This window comes from Diaphorina citri, unplaced genomic scaffold (assembly GCF_000475195.1).
Source record: "Diaphorina citri unplaced genomic scaffold, Diaci psyllid genome assembly version 1.1 scaffold2710, whole genome shotgun sequence".
Lineage (NCBI taxonomy): Eukaryota > Metazoa > Arthropoda > Insecta > Hemiptera > Psyllidae > Diaphorina > Diaphorina citri.
In genome coordinates, this window is record NW_007380127.1 from 8,752 (window position 1) to 32,671 (window position 23,920).

General features: G+C 36.7%; 1 protein-coding gene, 1 long non-coding RNA gene and 1 pseudogene across 5 annotated transcripts in view; all 3 read left to right on the forward strand.

Moving 5' to 3' along the window:
• The window catches only part of LOC113471626, an 8,240-nt gene extending 6,705 nt beyond the window's left edge, over window positions 1–1,535 (forward strand). The window contains exon 2 of the long non-coding RNA XR_003394254.1: window positions 1,293–1,535. This is a non-coding gene — a long non-coding RNA (uncharacterized LOC113471626). The remainder of the gene's footprint in view (window positions 1–1,292) is intronic.
• Window positions 1,536–6,745: 5,210 nt separating this feature from the next.
• On the forward strand, window positions 6,746–6,950 carry LOC113471627 (annotated as a pseudogene).
• Window positions 6,951–9,293: 2,343 nt separating this feature from the next.
• Window positions 9,294–23,920, forward strand: part of LOC103519402 (pyrroline-5-carboxylate reductase 1, mitochondrial-like) — a 40,581-nt gene continuing 25,954 nt past the window's right edge. Inside the window, exons 1-2 of one of the 4 annotated variants that reach the window (XM_026830922.1) lie at window positions 9,294–9,684; window positions 22,769–22,839. In XM_026830922.1, coding sequence (XP_026686723.1) covers window positions 9,618–9,684; window positions 22,769–22,839 — 138 coding nt within the window. In that variant the 5' untranslated portion in view covers window positions 9,294–9,617. Of the gene's footprint in view, window positions 9,685–22,768; window positions 22,840–22,916; window positions 23,343–23,920 lie in introns of those variants that run through there. The other 3 variants (XM_026830925.1, XM_026830923.1, XM_026830926.1) reach the window with 3 other exon arrangements.

The following is a 23,920-nucleotide window of genomic DNA, read 5'->3' on the forward strand; positions in this document are numbered from 1 at the left end:
TTAGTCCGTCCTTCCTTTATTATTACAATAGTAATAAAAAGGTATAAGGGACGGACTATTGTATTCGCTTCGGTGTCGTCTGAGAAAGTTTTAGATAACCCTTCAGTCGATCATTTAAGACCGGTTTTAGCGTCACCTATGTTAGGCTACGCCGAGCAAGGCCAATAAATGGATGGGTGACTTGAACCTTATATTGGGAATAAAGGGAGAACGGGCTCTAGGTAGTCTTGATTTTAAATCATTACATGAAAGTAAAATTAAAAAATCAAATCAAGAATAATAATAAACTGAATATTAAACAAATTAGGTAGGTACATAGGTATTCTTTAACCACGATCGAATAAACTACGGGCTAAAAAATTCCCGGAGGGACGGACCCAGCTTGTTATTACTATTGTAATAATAAAGGAAGGACGGACTAAAAACCAACTTTCTTTCGCTGACACGCAGAGAATATCTCTTGCGATTCAGCGTGAGAACTCTGGAGGAGCTATGGGAACACTTCGTTAGATGAGATGTTTTATCGACCGAACGAAGTGAAGGTCTATGTTTTAACTCGACCGTTTTGCATTTGGTTTGGATGTCTGTATGTTCCGCTATAACTCCCGATTGCCTGGTCTGATTTTGCTGAAATTTGGGGCCCCAAAGTTGAACGGGGCCACCGTTACGATCTTTCAAAACTTTACGATCCCCCAATACAGTTGCCACGCATATCAATACTTATTCATATGCGTGGGAAGTCAAGATGGTAAACCCCTGACAATCTATTGTTCTGTTTCAAAAGGTTTAAAATCAACTAAAGGTAAATCCTTTGTTTCGTTTAAAAGGTTCAAAATCAAAAATTCTGTAATTTTATTTTTTAGAGTGATTGACAGGTTTTATGATAGTGTCACCTTTTTTCTAGATATAGGTGTACCTACTCGTACATAAGACATGTAGTTTTATTTCTGTTTTGATACATAATTATGTATTACGTAGGGTTACCCATTCATACGTAGGATTACCCAGAAGACATTTTTTCAAAGCAGGACATTTTTCTAAATCCTAAATTTGTCCAAAATTCAAATAGGTACCAAGTTAAACAACATACCTAATTATGAGAGGACGTTATTGTTAAAGACTCAGCTTAGGCAAAAGAATCTGAGTGAGGTCTACAGTTCACAGAACCACTAGTATATTGAGTTGATTGTTTTAAATACATATTCTTTTTTACTTGAAGATGGAAAAAAAACTTTATTGACCGTTTTTAGTGACTTCTTTCACATTGCACACGTTAAAACTTCTAAATGTAGGTACACTCCTGAAGCAATTATCGTTCCTTAAATATAGGATAGTTTTTCAATTAGAGCATTTAAGTCAAACTTGAACTTTACTCTTTATAAACACCCTGCATGTACCTGCCTCCTGCCTACATGCAGACAAAATAAGTAGGTATAATAAATTTTATTTTTACTAATGTACTGATCTACTCTCTACCACTAAATACAGGATTTGCTTTTAACTTCTCTAACTTCTGTCTTAACTTGTTTCCAAAAGATTCACAATATGAATTGCTAATAGTGGATAATAAGGAATATGGAGTTTCATAATAATGAGAATGGTTTATTTTAATGTAACTATAAAAATATCTTCCTTTTGTTCCTATATAAGTACCCCAATGGTACTTTTCAGGAACGGTTTGAATTATTTATTCCATTAAAATTCTTGCTTCTGTCTTGATTCTATATTTCATTGTTGTTTTCCAAATAATATTTCTGTATTTCCTTCTTCATTTTATTTTTGTTTTCAATATTCCTTAATTCATTAGGGATAAATACCATAATAACATCATTATGTAAGTTTTAATAAGTTCGGGTCATTCCCGAGTTTAAAATACCATAGTAACATTATTGCTTAAGATTTGGTAAGTTCCGAACATTTCCGAGTGAAAAATACCATAATAACATCATTGGGTAAGTTTTGGTAAGTTCTGATCTTTTCCGAGTGAAATACATCATGATAATGTAGGTACCTACATGAAAATCATTTTTCATATTTTTATTTATTATTATTATTTTTTTTTGGGAATAAAGGGAGAACGGGCTCTAGTCTTGATTTTAAATCATTACATGAAAGTAAAATTAAAAAATCAAATCAAGAATAATAATAAACTGAATATTAAACAAATTAGGTAGGTACATAGGTATTCTTTAACCACGATCGAATAAACTACGGGCTAAAAAATTCCCGGAGGGACGGACCCAGCTTGTTATTACTATTGTAATAATAAAGGAAGGACGGACTAAAAACCAACTTTCTTTCGCTGACACGCAGAGAATATCTCTTGCGATTCAGCGTGAGAACTCTGGAGGAGCTATGGGAACACTTCGTTAGATGAGATGTTTTATCGACCGAACGAAGTGAAGGTCTATGTTTTAACTCGACCGTTTTGCATTTGGTTTGGATGTCTGTATGTTCCGCTATAACTCCCGATTGCCTGGTCTGATTTTGCTGAAATTTGGGGCCCCAAAGTTGAACGGGGCCACCGTTACGATCTTTCAAAACTTTACGATCCCCCAATACAGTTGCCACGCATATCAATACTTATTCATATGCGTGGGAAGTCAAGATGGTAAACCCCTGACAATCTATTGTTCTGTTTCAAAAGGTTTAAAATCAACTAAAGGTAAATCCTTTGTTTCGTTTAAAAGGTTCAAAATCAAAAATTCTGTAATTTTATTTTTTAGAGTGATTGACAGGTTTTATGATAGTGTCACCTTTTTTCTAGATATAGGTGTACCTACTCGTACATAAGACATGTAGTTTTATTTCTGTTTTGATACATAATTATGTATTACGTAGGGTTACCCATTCATACGTAGGATTACCCAGAAGACATTTTTTCAAAGCAGGACATTTTTCTAAATCCTAAATTTGTCCAAAATTCAAATAGGTACCAAGTTAAACAACATACCTAATTATGAGAGGACGTTATTGTTAAAGACTCAGCTTAGGCAAAAGAATCTGAGTGAGGTCTACAGTTCACAGAACCACTAGTATATTGAGTTGATTGTTTTAAATACATATTCTTTTTTACTTGAAGATGGAAAAAAAACTTTATTGACCGTTTTTAGTGACTTCTTTCACATTGCACACGTTAAAACTTCTAAATGTAGGTACACTCCTGAAGCAATTATCGTTCCTTAAATATAGGATAGTTTTTCAATTAGAGCATTTAAGTCAAACTTGAACTTTACTCTTTATAAACACCCTGCATGTACCTGCCTCCTGCCTACATGCAGACAAAATAAGTAGGTATAATAAATTTTATTTTTACTAATGTACTGATCTACTCTCTACCACTAAATACAGGATTTGCTTTTAACTTCTCTAACTTCTGTCTTAACTTGTTTCCAAAAGATTCACAATATGAATTGCTAATAGTGGATAATAAGGAATATGGAGTTTCATAGTACACAATGTCAGACTCATTTATTACGTTTGGTGAGTTGATTTTTCTGGACACCACACAAAATCCCAACTCACATAATTTAATTGTGTAATATCTACGCTCTTTGGTGATTAAATTCAGATATACACATTTATCGTCAGGCTGGTCATCAGAGATTTGAATCATTTGAACTAGATCCTTGACATCTTGTATCACATGATTAGCTTCGTCTATCCAATTTACAGTTTGCAAGTCATTCATTTTGCTTGGAAGATTAACAATCAATTCTGAAACAAGGTAAGTGAACCACTTGAAATTTCAGCTTCAAATAGGATGTTCAGCTTATGATCACGTTCAATCTGACTGCACATCAGAGTTCCAGGCCAAGTTACGGTAAAGTTCCAGTTTCACTTAGATGCTCACCCATCCATTTATTGGCCTTCCTCGGCGTAGCTTAACATAGGCAACGCTAAAACCGGTATTAAATTAACGACTGAAGTGTTATCTAAAACTTTCTTGCTTTGAGTTCATAGGTCGTCGCGACAAATTTCAAGATCAGAGCTCATTTGTGTGAGTGTAAAAAAAAAAAATCCTCCAAAAACCAGTTTTTTTGGTTTTTTGGCTTTATGGTTTTCGGGACAAAACCACCATTTTCGTGTTCCTGGTAAAAAGACCTTTAATTTGATATATAGGTCGACTAGGTTTGGATAAGGATAATGTAGCCCGTTTAGTTTACATTTTAATGAAAAAAAAAAGATCATCCGATTCGGATAAATATTTTCGGAGATATCGGCATTTTTCCAAAGGCTCGCAGAGCTACTTTCAAGTGGTCGTATCTGAGGAATCACATTAGGGAAAACTTTGATGTCAATAGGCCCACTAAGAACGGATTTTCCGAACCTCGCAGTGGTTTTCAAACTATGACCAAAAAACTACTAAAAATCCCGAGCCTGAGCTCGGGATTTTTAGTCCCGAGCCTGAGCCACCTACGGCGGCCGATTTTTGGTCGAAAATTTCCTATCTTAAAATACTCCCCGTGTAATGAGGGATCATATAAAGTATGAAAAAAAATGATTTTTTTTTTTTCGAAGTTCGAAGCAACATTGACTTTGATTGATATCTGGATGGGTGACTATCCGATTTTTACCAAATTGTTACAGTCGCGTCCTTGGAACATATTGGTATATCATACCAAATTTCATCGCTTTACGACGAACCGTTCTTGAGATATTTTGTTCACAACATTTTCAACATTTTCCACGAAATGAGGGTTAAGTAACAATTACTTTGGTTAATATCTGGATGGGTGATTATCCGATTTTTACCAAATTGTTACAGTCGCGTACTTGGACCATACCGGGATAGCATACCAAATTTAATTTCTCTACGACAAACCGTTCTTGAGATATTTTGTTCACAACATTCTACTTTTTCCCATTTAAACCTGTACGTACGTACGTAACGTACAGACCATGGGCTAAAAACCACTTTTTTGGAATCAGGGGACCCAAAAACGGATATTTCCTCCCATTTCCCGATTTTGAAAATTTGGACCGATTGCAATACTTTCATTACTAGTATAGCTCCGCCTATACTGTAGTAATAGAAAGTAAAAAACTAAAAACCTTGCCCCCTTCTCACTCGTCTCTTCTTTCCCCTCTTCCTCATTTGTTACCTTTTTCCTCTTATCCTGTCCCCCCTTTTTTGTACCCTTTACTCAGTTAGTTAATTTCCACCTCTTTCATAATCCCGAGATGTAGGGGCTCTCAAAAGTTCGCTTTTTTAATGAATGGAGGGATGTACTTTTTTTTTAGTTGTGTTACGTCAGGGACATAAGTGGCATTAGAGTTCCCTGTGAACATACGTTATACATGTATGTAGGTGAACTGAAAAGCCAATTTGAAGTTCTTTTCGTTGGAGGGAAAACAAAAGCCGTCGGGTTGCTCAGAGTTTGAGTAGAGGAAAGCGTAGCGTAGAAGAACAATAGGGGAGGCTTTTGAACGCTTTGGGAGGCTTTTGAACTCTTTCAAGTACTCGCATGTACGAGTGGGGTGTACTTTGCCATTCAACAAGTTGGCGGTGAAGAACAAAGAGAATCAAAGTTCAAGCGAAAGTGTACCTGATGGCCTGTAATGGTCAGACGCCTCGCAGTCTGGAAACTCTGGGTTCGATCAAGGGATCTGGCAAAACTTTGTGCGAGAGCTAAATGTTAGCAATATTGATTGTTCGAGTTGCTTGTGTTCTGTTGACCAGCAGACATGATTTGAGTCCGCTCAACCCCTCCTGGGGAAATGGATAAGAGAATAGAGGAACAATAGATAAGAAAATGGTGAAAAATACTTTCCTGATTCTAAGCGCTCTTTGGATAAGTATTTTTCGTTTGCCGTTTCTCTTGTCTTTGGCGGAGAAAGTTTTTTTTTTTTTCAAAATAAGGGAAGTGGGTTCAATTGGAAAGGAAGTCAGTTTTTCTTGTTGGCACTACTTACCTGAGTAACATCATCTTGCTTGATAATTTGACAACCTATGCTTTCCGAATACTCGTTCCTCTGAAACGAAATAAAAATAACAATAATAAATTCAGCTTATTCGAAAAATGGAAAGTCGATTTCTGTTTGGGTCTGACCAAAAGCTTGTTTTTATTTCTAGTCGCCAGCCTAGTTACTTTGGTAACGCGACTGTCTTGTAAGCGCTAGGCCGCGGGTTCGATTCCTACCCAAGGCAGATTTTATCCTGAACGAATAATGGGTCGAAAATTCGAGAGCGAGAAAATTGAGAAATCACATTGATTGAATAATGTTCGCTCTCGGAATGGCCGACTTTCTCCTATCCTGTCTTCCTTCTTCGTCGATTTCGGGACGATAAGACCTTATCAGTTACAGTTCCCTCTATCAAACCTCTTGCATTTATAATGAAACTCCTTGTTTCACCGTAACTTTTGATCAGTTTGCCCGCTTTAAATAAAATTTAGCAGACATGTTTACTTGATTACATTGTTTACCATACAGAGGATTTGTAAATGCAATTTCTTTGTGTTATGTCACAACTTTGGTGCTCACTGCAGCATTGTAGGATTTTCCCAATATCTCAATAATCCTAAAATCCAATGTTTACCTACCATGCTGGCACCGGTCGCTATGCGCATTTATATGTCATAGCTACTCATTTTCCTCACGAGGCTGAGTGGGCCCCGCAACAGCCAGTCACGGGATCAATCATTTGCATGATACAAATTTCTTGACCCCGCCGGGAATCGAACCCGGGTCTCCCGCGTGCAAGGCGAGTGCAGTGACCACTACGCCATGGGAGCTGACTCAAATACTTACCTGGCGTGGAGGTTAACCTTGATCAACAAGGAGGTTCCTCCAGGGTGAGGCCCTTCCATTGCACTTCAAAAACGTAAAGAAAATGGCCTATTTTGCTGACAGACCCGTTTTTGTCCTCTTTTAACGAGAAAACGGCTCGACCGATTTTGATGAATTTTTTTTTTTTTTGTTTGTTAAAATTATCACATTTCATCCTGATTCAAAATGGCGGCGGTTCAAAGTTATGCCTATTATGCTGCTCTGTGGGACATGTCAGGGAGCCTAAAAATCGTTCATAATCAATGCACAGCCGAAACAGCTGGACCGATTTTGATGAAACTTCGAGAATAGCTTCCTTTTGATTTGAATAGGCCCACTAAAAAAGGATTTTCCGAAACTCGCAGTGGTTTCCAAACTATGACCAAAGAACTCCTAAAAATCGTTCATTATCAACGCACAGCCAAAACGGCTGGACCGATTTTGATGAAATTTTTTGTGGTTGTTAAGAAGAGTACTCGGGGTGACATAGGCTACTTAAAATTGTCACATTCCATCCTGATTCAAAATGGCAGCGGCTCAAAAACGTAAAGTAAATGTAAATGCAATTTCTTTGTGTTATTATGTCACAACTTTGGTGCTCACTGCAGCATTGTAGGATTTTTCCCACTACATATCTCAATAATCCTAACAACCAATATTTACCTACCATGCTGGCACCGGTCGCTATGCGCATTTACATGTCATAGCTACTCATTTTCCTCACGAGGCTGAGTGGGCCCCGCAACAGCCAGTCACGGGATCAATCATTTGCATGATACAAATTTCTTGACCCCGCCGGGAATCGAACCCGGGTCTCCCGCGTGCAAGGCGAGTGCAGTGACCACTACGCCATGGGAGCTGACCATAGAAAATATTATTGATGTTGTTGTAGTAGCCATTGCCCAAGTCAAACGGATCAATCCTCCTCTGTGGTTGGTAGTATGGTAGTCCTAGGAAATTTGCCACATCAATTGGTTTAAGCCATAGATCCATAGGTGAGGTCACAATAGATCTACAGAGGTCGCAGTGCTAATTGTATACTCTCTTGGGAGAGAAGCAACCAGTCCCATAATAGAATAGAGAAATAGGTGTGAGTTGTGTGGGCTTGATCAAAGAAAATAGTGATCAAATGGCAATATTGTAACAGCTCCTTTTTGTAGTACTTTTAAATTGACGTAAAATCTAAAGAAGTACTTGTTTTTTATGAACACAAAAAGCCCAAAGTGGCTCAGGTGTTAGGCAACCCTAACCTGGAGGGAAAATGCTGTTCGAATACCCATTTTTTTAAGTCTGCAAAAGTTTACCTGTCCGATGAGATATTTGAGAGTCTCCCACGGGATTCTCATGATGTCCTCGTTCTTATCCAGTAGTGGATAGATAGGTGTCGATAATTGGGTCAGTCCACTTAGTATGCTCCAGTAATTGGCACCCTTTGATATTACATAATTCTATTCTATAGATCTTCTACAGAAATAAAGGTCTGCAAAAGTTTACCTGTCCGATGAGATATTTCAGAGTCTCCCACGGGATTCTCATGATGTCCTCATTCTTATCCAGGAGTCTGGATAGATAGGTGTCGATAATTTGAACCCACACGGTAAAATCCCCCTCGGAGTAATCGTACGATATATTCCAGCCTATCTTATCATACTTGCGGCGTTCCTGAGGAATGAACAAGGAAAAGAGGATTGAATTAGTAAGTAGAAGGTAGAACTCCAGTAAAATTGAAGAATACAATATCTCTAGTAGCGCTGCCAAACATTGACTTGGCGTTGCGGAGCGCTACCACGCTCCTTTATAACATTTACAAGCGTGCGACAGTTTGGTAGGAGATTTATACCTATGTACAAAATTTACACAAATAAATTTCAAACCGTTATCGGTAACAGAGTAATAGGGAAAAGAATTGAGAGAATAGAATATACCTTGTTTATCCTGATCGAATGAGACTAAAAAGTCCGTTTACCCCCGCAGTCTAAACAAGGTCTCGCGTATTTTATATGTTTAAAAACATAGTAACTACATAATGTTACATCAGAAGACCTTGCTTAATTTAAAATAATAATAAGAGACAATAAGAATCCCTAACAGCGCCACACGATCTGTTTTCTCCGTCAAGAGGTTTCCGTAAAGTCCAAGACAACATGGCCCTCAAGACGGCTGACTCCAAGTTGTGTCAACTACGACTGTTCAAAATTTCCAACCCACCTATCCTTTGGAACATTGATTGTTCCCGGATAGATGGGCAGTGTGTACCGTTCTTGTATGAACGTGAAAATAAAGGCCATAATAATAATAATGATAATAATAATAATAGAATTGGGAGGAGGTGTACCTGTACTACAGCATGGAAGAAGGCCAGCACATAGATAAGCAACTTGGTCCACTTGCATGCCCCAACACACACACGCAATCCGTTTTCTCCCATCATTTGTAGTTGTCTGCCTACAACTACCTGAAAACGGCTACTTTCCCTGTCGCGTATAATATCTCTGGTAGCGCGGTCAAACTTTCTTGACTTGGCGGGACGGAGCGCTACCGCGCTCCTTAATTTCGGACTTTTCCCAAAACATCTGGGGAATCCTAGGTTTAAACGGGAAATCCTAGTTTTAACCGCTCGTCGGACTTTTCCCGTAACACATACTTACTTTGATTGTTTTGTTCGGTAAACCCAGTAGTAGTCAGTCCCTTATCATTTTTTCTGATTAAGAAGAAATATATTACTGATATGGTGTTTTTTTTTTTTTTTCCTTCTCACAATCAGAAGTCAGGTCGTCCTATCAATGTTTTTCCTTTCTCTTTGAATAAAGGTTGTCTGTATTTTGTTTTAAAATAAAAGTGTTATAATGAAAGTTGGATTCATTGGTGCAGGGAAAATGGCACAAGCAATGGCCAAAGGTTTTATTTCGTCAGGTGGGTCAAATTTGAAATAAAATTGCTATCAAGTTGTCATGTAGCCTTAGGGTGGCCCTTAAAACATGAAAGTCAAAATTATATTTTCTCCCCCCCCCCAAGTTGGTTCCAAATAATAATAAAAAAAAATCTGGTGTGAACATCACACGACTTTCTATTACATTTGCCGAAAGATAGGAAATTTTTGGTCGAAAATTGGCCGCCGTAGGCGGTCGATTTTGGACTTGGAAAAATTTAAAAAAAAAGTTCAATTTTTGGACACTTTTTAATAATCTCACATTACATGGGGAGTATTTTAAGATAGGAAATTTTCGACCAAAAATCGGAAACCCAGGTATTTGAACTTCTCACAGCGTGGCAGTTCTTCTCCCTGTAACATTATTTTTGGAGCTGGATTTGGAGGATCTTTAAATGGTAAGTGCATGTACTCTGTTTTCTTTCTACTTATTCTTAATCCGTTTTCTTCTAAGATCTTTCTCCATTCTTCTAGTTCATACTCTAGCACAATCTCATTTTCTCCAATCATAGCAATATCATCAGCAAATAATAATATTTTTGTTAGGTTGTTAATTCTGTCTGCTATCAAGTGGTTGAGGATTATAATGAACAACAGAGGACTTAGCACTGATCCTTGATGAACTCCTACTTGAATAGGGAAGCTTGAAGTTAGTCCTGAAGAGCATCGGATTTGTTTGGTAACTTTGTGGTACATATCACGGATGAGTTCCACATATGCTTCTGGAACGTCGTGAGCTCTGAGTGATTCATAAATGAGCTCTCTAGGTACGCGATCGAAAGCCTTTTCCAAGTCGATGAACACCATGTGAAGGTCTTTTTTGGCGTCATGATACTTTTCGACTAATATTCTTAGAGTTTGGATGGCATCTACAGTCGACTTTCCAGAAACAAAGCCACATTGATTATCGTTAATTTTCACGATGGTTCTAAGTCTTCTTTCGATAATTCTTTCATAGATTTTTATTGTGTGGCACATTAAACTTATGCCCCTGTAATTTCCACATTCTCTGGAATCACCTTTGTTCTTGTAGAAAGGCAGGGTGTAGCTATTCCTAAACTTTTCTGGCATAGGGTCTCCTTCAAGTATTTTGTTCATTAGAACCATCAGCCATCTTGTTCCGCTTTCACTGGTTTTACTACATTCTTTCCATAACTCAGCTGGTATGTTATCAGGTCCGACTGCTCTATTATTTTTCATTTTCTGCACTGCAGAATGCACCTCATCTACAGTTACATCTTGAATGGGTCCATGCCTCTTTGGCTGCGATGTGAGGTTTTGTCTAGGGAATTCTTCGTTCAAGAGGTCTGAGTAATATTGCTTCCATCTATCACATATTTCCGACTCTTTGGTGATGAGGACTCCTTGAGCATTGTTGATGTATTTAGGGGTTCTAATTGATTTTGCCTTCTCCATTCTATGGGCTGCTATTTTGTATATTTTCTGTGCTCCTTCAGGATTCAGCAACTCGCTATAAAGATCTTCTTTGGCCTCATCTTGGGCTTTTGCTACCAGTCTTTTGGCTTCATTTTTCCTCTGTTTGTATTCAATTTTGAGTTGTTCCTTAAGCGCATCTTCTCTACAAGTGCTCCATTGTTTGAATGCTTCTTTCTTCTTTTTAACTGCAGCCTTGACAGTTTCATTCCACCACCAACTTTCCTTCTTTATCTTCAATTTTCCTTTCGACATTCCAAGTTGTAATTTAGCCTTTTCTACACAAAATTTTTCCATTTCATTCCACATGTCATTTGCATTGAGGTTCTTTACTTTTTCAAGGTGTTCGTCAAACCATTTGTTCATATCTGTTACTAAAACTCTTCCCTCATTCTTTGGTAGTTTGAACCATTTGATTTTACTCACAGGTTTTATGCAATCCTTTTTCGCCGTAATTGTAGCTGTAACTTTCAATTCTAAGAGTAAAAGCCGGTGTTGAGATGTGACTGATTCTCCTGGAATCACTTTGCAGTCCTTTGACATTCTTATGATATCAGCACTACACAACCAAAAATCTATCTGAGTTTTTCCGGTTCCACTTTTAAATGTTATAAGGTGTTCGTCCTTTTTTCGAAAATAGGTGTTGGCAAGTTTCAGGTTGTAAGCATTTGCCAGTGTGAGTAGTTGATCGCCTGGGTCATTTCTTGTTCCATACCCAAATCCTCCATGACATTGTTCGTAGCCATCTGCAACTTTTCCCACATGAGCATTGAAATCAGCTCCAATCAAGATTAATTCATTTGATGGAATATTTTCTAGGACTTCTTCTAGTTTTTCATAGAACTCGGCCTTTTCTGTATTATCGCAGCCAGTTTGTGGTGCATAGGCGCTTATGATGTTGTAAATCTCGTTCTTCAGTACAAGTTTTATTTGGAGCACTCTATCGTTTATTCCAACTATTTTGATGACACCTTCATGGTACTTTTTATGAAGAACAATTCCTACTCCATTTCTCTGAGAGGTCTTTCCATAGTAATAAAGTTTGTATTCATCATTGTCACTCTCTAGATATCTGCATTTGTTCACATTGGTGTTTTGCCATTTCGTTTCTTGAAGACATGCAATTTCAATATTCCTCCTTCTCATGACATCTGCTATTTCCTTACTCTTTCCAGTTAAAGATCCTATGTTCCATGTAAGCATTCTTAATTTTGATGACAAAACTGACGACATTGAAGTTGGTGCTGTTGTCGATCGGGTTGATGTTGATATTTGCGGACGAGTTTTCTGTTTCTTCTTCACTTCGCTTGCCCCTGGAATCCTGCAAGCTGGCACTGAAATTACTTCAGCCTCTAGATCAGCAGAATTTCTGCTGCTAGACAGGGTAGTGGATATATTTCGCCGTTGTTTTTCCATGAAGTTGAAACAGATTTGGTTTGACATAGATGTAGTTCTCTCCATCGACGGTCGTCAGACATGGAATTTGAAAATAGAAGAAGACAGGGTAAGATAAAGGAAAGGCAGTAGGCGGGGATTAAAGAGAAGTAGTACATGAAAAATAAGAAGTACTACTTAGTGAGATAGACCCCAGAGCATAGAATCAAGGATGGAAGGATAAAGGAGAAGGGCTCTGGAGAGGCTGATTTCAACAGTTTGAGACTGCTGGCCGATGAGGTCGCCACATCTCTACGGACATTGAATTAATTAAAATTGAATTAATTTACGGACATTGAATTAATTTAATTTTAATTGAATTAATTAAAATTAAATTAATTAATTAAAACATTATTATTTTGATGGATTTTAATTACCTATAATACCTATTGAACAATATTTTTTAGAACTAGCAATAAAAATTCAATTTTCGTTGAACCTCATTTCACGAAATGTAGGGACTTGATCTTTGAAAAAGTTCGTTCCCGACCTGTGACCTGAACTGAACGGAACGGAACTGATGAGAATAAGAATAATCTTATATTATAAGAACGAGATCCATTCACTCATTCACATTTCACATTTCATAGTTCACACACTGATCGCTCTATCTCTAGAACCACAACACCTAGAAAGCTGAAATTTGGTAGGAATATTCCTTTTATGGTCTAGGTGTGCAATAAGAAAGGATTTTGCGAAAATCTAAACCGATCCTGAGATATGATCAATTTCTGATCGCTAAAATCACCATAAGAAATACACAGAGTGCAAAGACTGCGGGAGAGAAAACTTTTCCTCGCTCCCCTAATATTTGAGTTTCGTTTATGTTTTTAGTTTGACAAATCAACAAGTTCGCCCATGCATTTGTTCGCACGAGTTGGCCATGCCTCGGGATGAACTAGCGGAGTGCGACGGAGCGAAAGCGACGGACTCAGCTAGTAATCCTTAGTATTGACTAAGAACGAAGATCCATGTCACCTCATCCTCACATATAACACACACTCGAATATCACCAGGACTCTTTGGGACACAGATCGAGAACCTATCTATACACATTATGAAATAACGCTGTCAATTTGGGTAGGAATATTTCCGCTCTTTATGGGTCTAGGTGGTGCAATAAGCAAATAAAAGAATTTTGCGAAAGTCTAAAACCGAATCACCTGAGATTGATCAAATCTGTCATCTTAAGGAGAATCGCTAAAATCCTCCACCATAAGAAACACGATGCAAGAGGAAAATAGCTCCGCTCTCGAGCAACATTTCGAGTTTCGATGTTATGTTTTTAGTTTGATAACCATGCAGCTTAAATCCCGAATATTTTTTACTTTTTTTTTATTATTTTCTACAGGTTCGACGAATGCCCTTATCATCTACAAAGTTTGAGCCGTAAGCCCAGTTCGGGATGAAACATTAAGCGGGATTCCGGAGCCGAAGCGACCGGAATTCAGCCTAGTAAGCTATAGGATCAAAAAGATGGTAAAACAGAAACTGTACGAACGATATTAGGGATGAGTTTGCCGCATAATATCGAAAACCGATATATACCTCATATATTTTTCTCGTATACATGCGATATAATACAGTCGATACATAATTTATTTTGGGCCGAATATATGCGACTAGATATATGCATCTGTTCCGCTCACGAGATATATGTTGAGACCTATCGTTGGTTCACTAGGTTTTTTTTTTTTTTTTGGGTTTGTTTGTCTTGGGCCGTGTCTTCCTTCGCGTTTGCTATGTCCGCCTTTGTTGATACGTATGTGCTTCAATCTTCAAATACTTCAAGTGACATTATTCCGTTGCCAAATTTAAATTTTTATATTACATTATTATTGTATATCTTTTTTTCTTTATTTCTCTTGTGTTGTTTTTTTTTTTGATGTGTCTATCCTTTCACAGCCCTCGTTACCGACCCTTATGTGTTTCTTGGATAAAAAATATATATATAAAGCTAATATTTTTCACACGGTTTTTATTTTACCCTCATCGTGTTTTTGTTACTTACTATGCCATTTATATCATTGATTTTTTCGTAGGATATGTATGGCGCTATACAATTTTTGCCATAATGGATAAGTAAATTTCTGACTTTCATATACTTATAGTCATTCCTATTGTTTATTTTTTTATATTTCTTGTCTAAGTTTTCTCGTTGCCTAGATTTGGTAGTATTGTGGCATTCTGCTCTTTTGTATATGCGCTACGTCCTATATCTTTTGGCGGTGGTTTCTGATCTTCTCCGGGGTTTCTCCTTGGTGTGTGACGGCTTTTCGGAGTTCGCATGATGGGATTAGGATGTTGCTGTTTTTGCTCTCTTGAACGGCTGTAGCTTTTTCATCCTAGTTCTGCTGGCTCTTGATCGTTCCTTTTCTTCTCTCTCGCTTTTCGACCGAATATATGACCCATAGCAGTAATTTACAGTTCCTCTATTTCTAGTTTATATTTGTAGCTTCTGAAAAATAAAATAAAAAAAAAAAAATAAATATGTACTTTACAATATTATTGTCTTGGATCCGTGGTTGGAGTCAACGGAATGTGGCATGTATACACTGGCAGCCGATCGCTACTCCGTAAAAATAACTCGCGCCACATATGCATATTGGTTTTTTGTTTACATCCTTGAGACGAAAAAACTATCTATATAGTATAGTATTATGTCTGGTGGTGTATTCCTGAGACCTATAAATCCTGTCTGTCCAACATTTGGGAAATTGTACGGTCGAAGGTGACCTATTTGATTTGCATGATAGACTTGTTATTTTAGACAGGTATGCTTTACCTTATATACCATCATAATCGTTCTTATTGCACCCTATACTTTCATTATTTTATAAAAGTACCTAGATGATGATGATGTTAATTACCTATTACTTTCCTTATTTTATAAAATGAGGAGGAAAGTATTGTGATCGACAAATTTTTCGACCTTCGTTTTTTGACGGATGTGGACGTTTTATGGTCCAATTGCCCCAAAAAAAGGGTTTCGGCCAAAGGTCCGGGTGTGTGTGTATTTTATTTTTATTTTTTGTGATAGTAAGTTAAATGAGTGATTTTGTTTTATTTTTGTTTTTTATAAATATAAAAATTCCCATATTTTACCTGCCTAAATAATTTGTTTAGGTATTTCAAGCAACTCTAGGGTCTAAAAGTAGCCTTATTATCGTAAAACGCAGTGTAAATATCTTGTAACCCCCAAAACAAGAAAAATTGTTAAATATATCGATATATCGGCGATATATCGATATATTTCCCCCGATATATCGATATCGATATATTTGAGGGGCCGATATATCGATATATTTGCAACTCATTTACATCCCTATAACGATAGAGTATTAGGAATAGGAAATAGATTCAAGAGAGCCGACATGAGCCGAGAAGAATTTGAATCGGTTAACTCCGCCACAGTAAGGAAAATTTCAAACTTTTCGATTGAGTTGATTAATAAAGAAGTTTTGTGGGGCTTGGAAACAAATGTCTTAGTGGCCGAGCGGTTGGGTTAGTCTATTTTTACTCCTCTACTGTGATGATAAGTGTGATGGGTGGGGGTTCGAATCCCAGAGATGTCATTTTTTTACATAATTTTATCATTTAAAAATGTTTTATGAATAGCCATAATTACTTTTTTCATAATTTTATAGTTAAAAATTACCTATTTCATAATTTTATAGTTAAAATTACCTATTTCATAATTTTATAGTTAAAATTTATGAAAAAGGTTTAAAATGCAATTTTTAGGTAGGTATGTAGGATACCGTTCTAATGAAAAAGTTCAAACAGTCGTGGGTTGCTTAAACAGGACGCGGGTTCGATTCCCACTCGGGACGTATTTTATCTTATCGGAATGGCTGGCTTTATCCCATCCTGTATTTCCCTTAGCAGTTACAGTTGTCTATCAGACCCCTGGAAAAAAAACACCAAACCAAAGAGGAGAGTTAGTAGAAATGTTCATGATAATACCCATGACTCCCCTAAACTTACCAAACCAAAGAGGAGAGTTAGTAGAAATGTTCATGATAATACCCATGACTCCCCTAAACTTGTCCTTCTTCAGGATAAAATCCGCCTTGAATCGGAATCGAACCCGCGGCCTAGCGCTTAAAAAGCAGACTCGTTACCAACCAAGCTAACTAGGCTGATGAAAAAAAAAAAAAGTAATGAAAGAAGGAAGGAAGGAAGACAGGATAGGAGAAAGACAGCCTTGATTTCCGAGAATTTAAGTTACTGGCTCTCGCGTCCAGCGTGTGCTATGAATCTTGAAGCTATCCACTTGTAGTACATCCAGTACAAATCTGTAAAAAAGGAAGTAATGAAAGAAGGAAGGAAGGAAGACAGACAGAAAGACAGCCTTGATTTCCGAGAATTTAAGTTACTGGCCAATTTAAAGTTGTTTTCTTTTGATATTATGCTGAGGCGCGCTGAGCACGTCAGATACCTAATTATTTTCTTCGTAGGTACTAGGTACATACCTACATACAAAAGATGAGTGTTTCACAGCCGTTTTTATTTAGTGCTTTTGTACCATGAAACAACTGCTACAATAGTGCCGTAGCATGCCCAATTGCCTGGGGTAATAGAACCCATAAATGGGATGTTTTGTGTCTAGGATAGTCTTAGCTTGAAAAATAGGTAGAAAAAAAAAATAGGTAGGTATATCTTTCGAATTTTTTCTTTCTATTTTTCAAGCTTAGCCTAACCTAAAGCTTAGGAAGAAAAAAATAGGTAGGTATATCTTTCGAATTTTTTCTTTCTATTTTTCAAGCTTAGCCTAACCTAAAGCTTAGCCCTGTGTATAACCTCTACCTTAATCTCTCACCTATTTTCTCTGGAGATTTTCTCAATTGAAATCAACTTTGAAAGAGGAATATCCTGGTTCAATCCCCAAGTGAGTCAAAACTTTGATATACATTAAGGAGCGCGGTAGCGCTCCGCCCTGCCAAGTCAAGAAAGTTTGACCGCGCTACCAGAGAGATATTATACGCGACAGGGAAAGTATTTGAATATGCATTCTACATCAGCCTAGATCAAGTGAACGCCTGACTGAACTGAACTTATATTGGGAACAGTTCCATGAACGGAACTGAACGGTTGGAACTTATTCCCTAAAGTGAACCGATCTTTGCCACCTCTAATTTGTAGGTCAGTTTCCCTCTTCAAATACAGAGATTCTATCCTGTTGGTTCAAATCTGTTAAAACTTGTAGGATCTAGCTAAAATAGCGCTGTCCGGAGGTGCCCCCTGTCCGAACCTACCCCCTCTTCCCCTACTAGTTCTAGAAGTCGCCTCTTGAGAGAGTTTTTGAAGTCTAAGGAACCAAGTAACTTTACTTGGTCCGATAGACTGTTATAGAGTTGAATACCCTCCCTAAGGAAAGATCTATCCATGATTTTGTTTGAGCTAAGGAGTAGTTCTCCCTACCTTGTGCTCCCTACCTTGTGAGTGATTATTATTATTATTATTATTATTATTATTATTATTATTATTATTATTATTATTATTATTATTATTATTATTATTATTATTATTATTATTATTATTATTATTATTATTATTATTATTATTATTATTATTATTATTATTATTATTATTATTATTATTATTATTATTATTATTATTATTATTATTATTATTATTATTATTATTATTATTATTATTATTATTATTATTATTATTATTATTATTATTATTATTATTATTATTATTATTATTATTATTATTATTATTATTATTATTATTATTATTATTATTATTATTATTATTATTATTATTATTATTATTATTATTATTATTATTATTATTATTATTATTATTATTATTATTATTATTATTATTATTATTATTATTATTATTATTATTATTATTATTATTATTATTATTATTATTATTATTATTATTATTATTATTATTATTATTATTATTATTATTATTATTATTATTATTATTATTATTATTATTATTATTATTATTATTATTATTATTATTATTATTATTATTATTATTATTATTATTATTATTATTATTATTATTATTATTATTATTATTATTATTATTATTATTATTATTATTATTATTATTATTATTATTATTATTATTATTATTATTATTATTATTATTATTATTATTATTATTATTATTATTATTATTATTATTATTATTATTATTATTATTATTATTATTATTATTATTATTATTATTATTATTATTATTATTATTATTATTATTATTATTATTATTATTAGAGAAGGAGAAAAAGAGAGAGGGGGGGAGAAAAGAAGAAGAAAGGGGGGGGGGAAGAAGAAGAAGAAGAAGAAGAATCCCAGGTCATACTGTCAACCTGTAAATTCTTCGAAGGAGTAGGGTACTAGTTCTAGGAGTCGCCCCTTGAGAGAGTTTTTGAAGTCTATCGGACCAAGTAACTTTACTTGGTCCGATAGACTGTTATAGAGTTGAATACCCTCCCTAAGGAAAGATCTATCCATGATTTTGTTTGAGCTAAGGAGTAGTTTGTTTTTATTTCTTGTGTCATGACCATGGACTTCACTTTGCCTAGAGAGGGTAGGGGCGACTCTGTGTACAAGAATACAGGTATCCAATATGACCTGGGCATAAACAGTTAGGATTTGTCTCTCCTTGAAGATGGGCTTGCAAGATATGTGTCTTGCAAAGCCAAAAACAGCACGAACTGCTCTTTTTTGCAGGAGAAAGATGTTTTTTTATCTCGGATGAGAAGCCCCAATATACTATACCATAGCTCATGACACTATGAAAGTAGGAGAAATAGGAGAGGAGAGCAGCATTGGAGTCAACGTCTTGCAATAAAACAATCTAAGGTCGCTAAAAAGGCATCAGGGGAGAGAGAACTAACGACCTCAAGATGCACAGCGTTAGTCGATAAACAGACAAACAATGCAAGCCAACATTTGTCAATGGGGGAGTTTCTTCTCGGACCGGTTTTAAAGAAGTCAACTCCTACGTTAATGAATGGTCTTCCTTGCTCAAACCGACTGGGAGGTAAATCAACCATGTAAGGTTGAGCAGGTTTCGCCATAAAGCGAACACAGGATACGCACTTGTGTAATGCCACGAATAAGGGATCGTGCTCCAATTATCCAAAAATGGCGAAGCAAGAGAGATTGGACCAACAGAGGCCCTCCATGGATAGTCAGGATATGGTAATAGTTGACCAATAAAATGGCCAATGGAGATTTCTTAGGTACTAACACCGGGTGTTTCGCGCCCTCAGAGAGAGGAGCATGTTTTAACCTCCCACCTACAACCAACAACCCACAGGAGTTGATCATGGGAGATAAAGAACGAAGGAAAGAAGAACACTGTTCTCCCCTTTTAATCGCAGCTAGGTAATTCCTCTCTGAAATGGAATTAAAGGTCTTTTTACCAGGAACACGAAAATAGTGGTGCAAATTTTGTCCAGAAAACCATAAAGCCAAAAAATGGTTTTTGGGGGATTTTTTTTCACATTTTCTGACACAAATGAGCTCTGATCTTAAAATTTGTCGCGACGACCTATGAACTCAAAGCGAGAAAGTTTTAGATAACAGTTCACTCGATAATTTAAGCCCGGTTTTAGCGTTACCTATGTTAAGCTACGCCGAGCAAGGCCAATAAATGGATGGGTGACTTAAGGAATAAAGGGAGAACGGGCTTCAGTCTTGATTTTAGATCATTACATTAAATTAAAATCAAATCAATAATCAAGCGCGCCGGGAGGCGCGCGAACGTCAAGAGTTCGCAGCACCGCCCGGCCTATATTAACACGTAACAGAATTTCAGCGTTTTTCGGCATTTTCACCTCAACTTTTCTCCCACTTCCCCTTAACTTTAAGCAAATTTTATTTGATATTCCTGGTCGGACGTGAAAGTAGATGCGAAATCTCCAAAACCCGAACTTTCTACGATTTGTTCAACCGGTTTTCTGATAGGCTCAAAAATCTTGAAAATCGCGAATTTTTTTTTTTTGTTTTCACCCGATTCAATTAATCAAGCCTACATTAATCAAGCCAAGCCCGTTCTACAAATGGTGGGAAGATGGTTAAGGTGTCTCCGGAAAGGTCTCGTCGAGGAGAAGTGCCTTTTCTTGGTTTCATCTTCTTAGCACTAAAGGGAGACCCGCTAGAGAGGAACAAGCTGGGTCCGTCCCTCCGGGAATTTTTTAGCCCGTAGTTTATTCGATCGTGATTAGAGAAGATCAGTACCTATCTACCTACCTACCTAATTTGTTTAATATTCAGTTTATTATCATTCTTGATTTGATTTTTTGATTTTACTTTCATGTAATGGCGGCGTGCCATCTATTTATTTTTAAAGCATTGCACGCCGCCAATGCAGTGAAGCAGAAGTGAGATTAGAGGAAAGAGGAGTGCAATGAGGGGGAAGAAAGGTAGGTGGCAAGCCGCCAATGCAGTGAAGCAGAAGTAATATTAGAGAAAGAGGAGTGCAATGAGGGGAAAGAAAGGTAGGTACTACGTGAAGTAGGAGGACACAAATTATGAAGTGGATAAAAGGCGGGGTACAAAATTGATTTCTAATCTTTTTTGGGGTGGGATGGAGTTTTGTTTATTTTTTGTGGCACTTGATTTAATTTGGGAGGAACGACTTGGCGGGGCCTTTTTTATGCCACGAAGTGGTATTTTTTGGGGGGATCTCATAACTTTTTGCAGAAACTTAGCATAATAATATGACGTATGAGCGTAGCGCAACAAAGTACAAAAACAATCATGTATGAACTACCTATTAGGAGCGCGGTAGCGCTCCACCCCGCCAAGTCAAGAAAGTTTGACCGCTTCATGAATTATATTTATCAACCTATTCAAGACTCTGAAATCTGAGTTGATATATAGGTACCTACCTAAATACTGAATATGCTTACTTCTGAAGCAACTACGTGGGTACCTACTTAAAAATTAGGTTCATTTATTTTTCTAAATGTCTATGAACTTAGATGGGTAAGTACTTACAGCAAAAAATAGTGATATCCCCCCAAACGTGAAAAAAATCCCCCCAAAACCAGTTTTTTTGGATTTTTGGCTTTATGGTTTTCTGGACAAAATTTGCACCACCATTTTCTTTCCTGGTAAAAAGACCTTTAATTTGATATATAGGTTGACCAGGTTTGGATAAGTCCTTCTATGGGAACGGACAGAGTGACAGACCGACCGACAGAGTGACAGACACCGAAGCGAATACAATAGTCCGTCCTTTATACCTGTTTAGTCCGTCCTTACTTTATTATTACAATAGTAATAAAAAGGTATAAGGGACTGACTATTGTATTCGCTTCGGTGTCTGTCACTCGCTCGCTCGCTCGGTCGGTCTGTCTGTCTGTCCCCATAGAAGGACTTATCCAAACCTGGTCGACCTATATATCAAATTAAAGGTCTTTTTACCAGGAACACGAAAATGGTGGTGCAAATTTTGTCCAGAAAACCATAAAGCCAAAAAAACAAAAAAAACTAGTTTTTGGGGGATTTTTTTCACATTTTCTCACACAAATGAGCTCTGATCTCGAAATTTGTCGCGGCGACCTATGAACTCAAAGCGAGAATGGGTACTTTGCCCCATCCCTGGAAGGGGAAGATGTTGTGTGTCTCACAGGTTGGTCAACCTGTTGTCATGTTGACGTGTTGGCCATAATGGTTCAACAGCAAGATAAACTGATGTACACTGCGGTCAAGATCTAGGTTTCGTAATCCGGGATCAATGGTTCAACAGCAAGGTAAATTGATGTAGGAGTGATGGAAAATTATTATTTTCTTTAGAAGAGCTAATGTAGAAGGGAGGTCCCACATTGACGTCTTTTTTTTATATCAGTACTTTTTTGTGGAGGGTAACTCTTGACGTTAATTTTTTTAACACGAAGTGTTTTTTTTGGGGGGTAATAATAAACTGAATATTAAACAAATTAGGTAGGTACATAGGTACTGATTTTCTTTAACCACGATCGAATAAACTACGGGCTAAAAAATTCCCGGAGGGACGGGCCCAGCTTGTTTTTATTACTATCGTACTAATAAAGAAAGGACGGACTAAAAATCTAGTTCCGCTAGCGGTAAAGATATTCTTTGGGACTTTTGACCCCTTATTCATAACATTATCCAGACTACATTATTTTTGTCCGCCAAAAAGTCTTCGTTTCCTTCCTGGACTATAAAATAAAGATTACGTTATGTGTTCCAGGATTGACTAAAGGGAGTAACATTGTGGGTAGTTGTGCTCCGCAAGACGTTCAATGTGTAGAGGAGTTCAAGGTAACATTGATTTTATTTTATTCTACCAACATAGAATTTTCTGATGAATGTATAAAATATCTTGGATGCACGTTCAATGATGAAATAAAGTTTGATCATGATGTGCTTGAAATATTTGCCAAGAACTTTTAGAAGTTGATTACAGGTCCACTAATAAAACCAAACCAGAAGTTAAATGTTACCAACCAGAAGAACTGCTCAGTTTGATAACTGAAAACCGAAGAGAAAAGTGGTGCAATCTAATATGAAAGGCAACAGTAGAAAAGCATACAAGCCCCTCAAGAACCTGAGCAACGATCCCACCAAACCAGAACAAGCACACAATGAAATCACTGCCAACCAAGTAGCCCACCAACTACTCATGAATGGGAAAACGAATAAGAGAATCCCAAAGACAAAACTTGAACGCAACATAGCAAATGAGAAAAAATTCCTGAATGATGATTTCTGTATTAGGGAACTGCAAGAAGCAATCAAGATGATGAAGAACAACAAAGCGGCAGGTATAGATGGTATTAGAACGGAACAGATAGATCAAACACTCCAAATTGGAAACACTTCAATGGATCACAAAATTCCTGAATCTTTTATTATAAGAACAAGATCCATTCACTCATTCACATTTCACACACTGATCGCTCTTTTATTATAAGAACAAGATCCATTCACTCATTCACATTTCACACACTGAATCACTGATCGCTCTATCTCCTGAACCACAACACCTAGAAAGCTGAAATTTGGTAGGAATATTCCTTTTATGGTCTAGGTGTGCAATAAGAAAGGATTTTGCGATAACTGTATAAGATCAATGCAAATTCCTAAAATCTGGAGAAAGGCGCATGTGGTAGCACTATTAAAACCTGGAAAAAAACCAAACGAGCCCAAGAACTGTAGACCTGTCAGCCTGTTGTGTCATTTGTATAAGATCCTAGAACGAATGATCTTAATAAATAAATTTGGAGAACCTTTTGAATTTTCAATAGAAACGTAGGAAAAGATAAAATATTTTTTGAAAATAAGAAACAGCGAGAAGTTATACTGCGAAAATAACGCTAAATTTGACTAAATTGTTGCATAT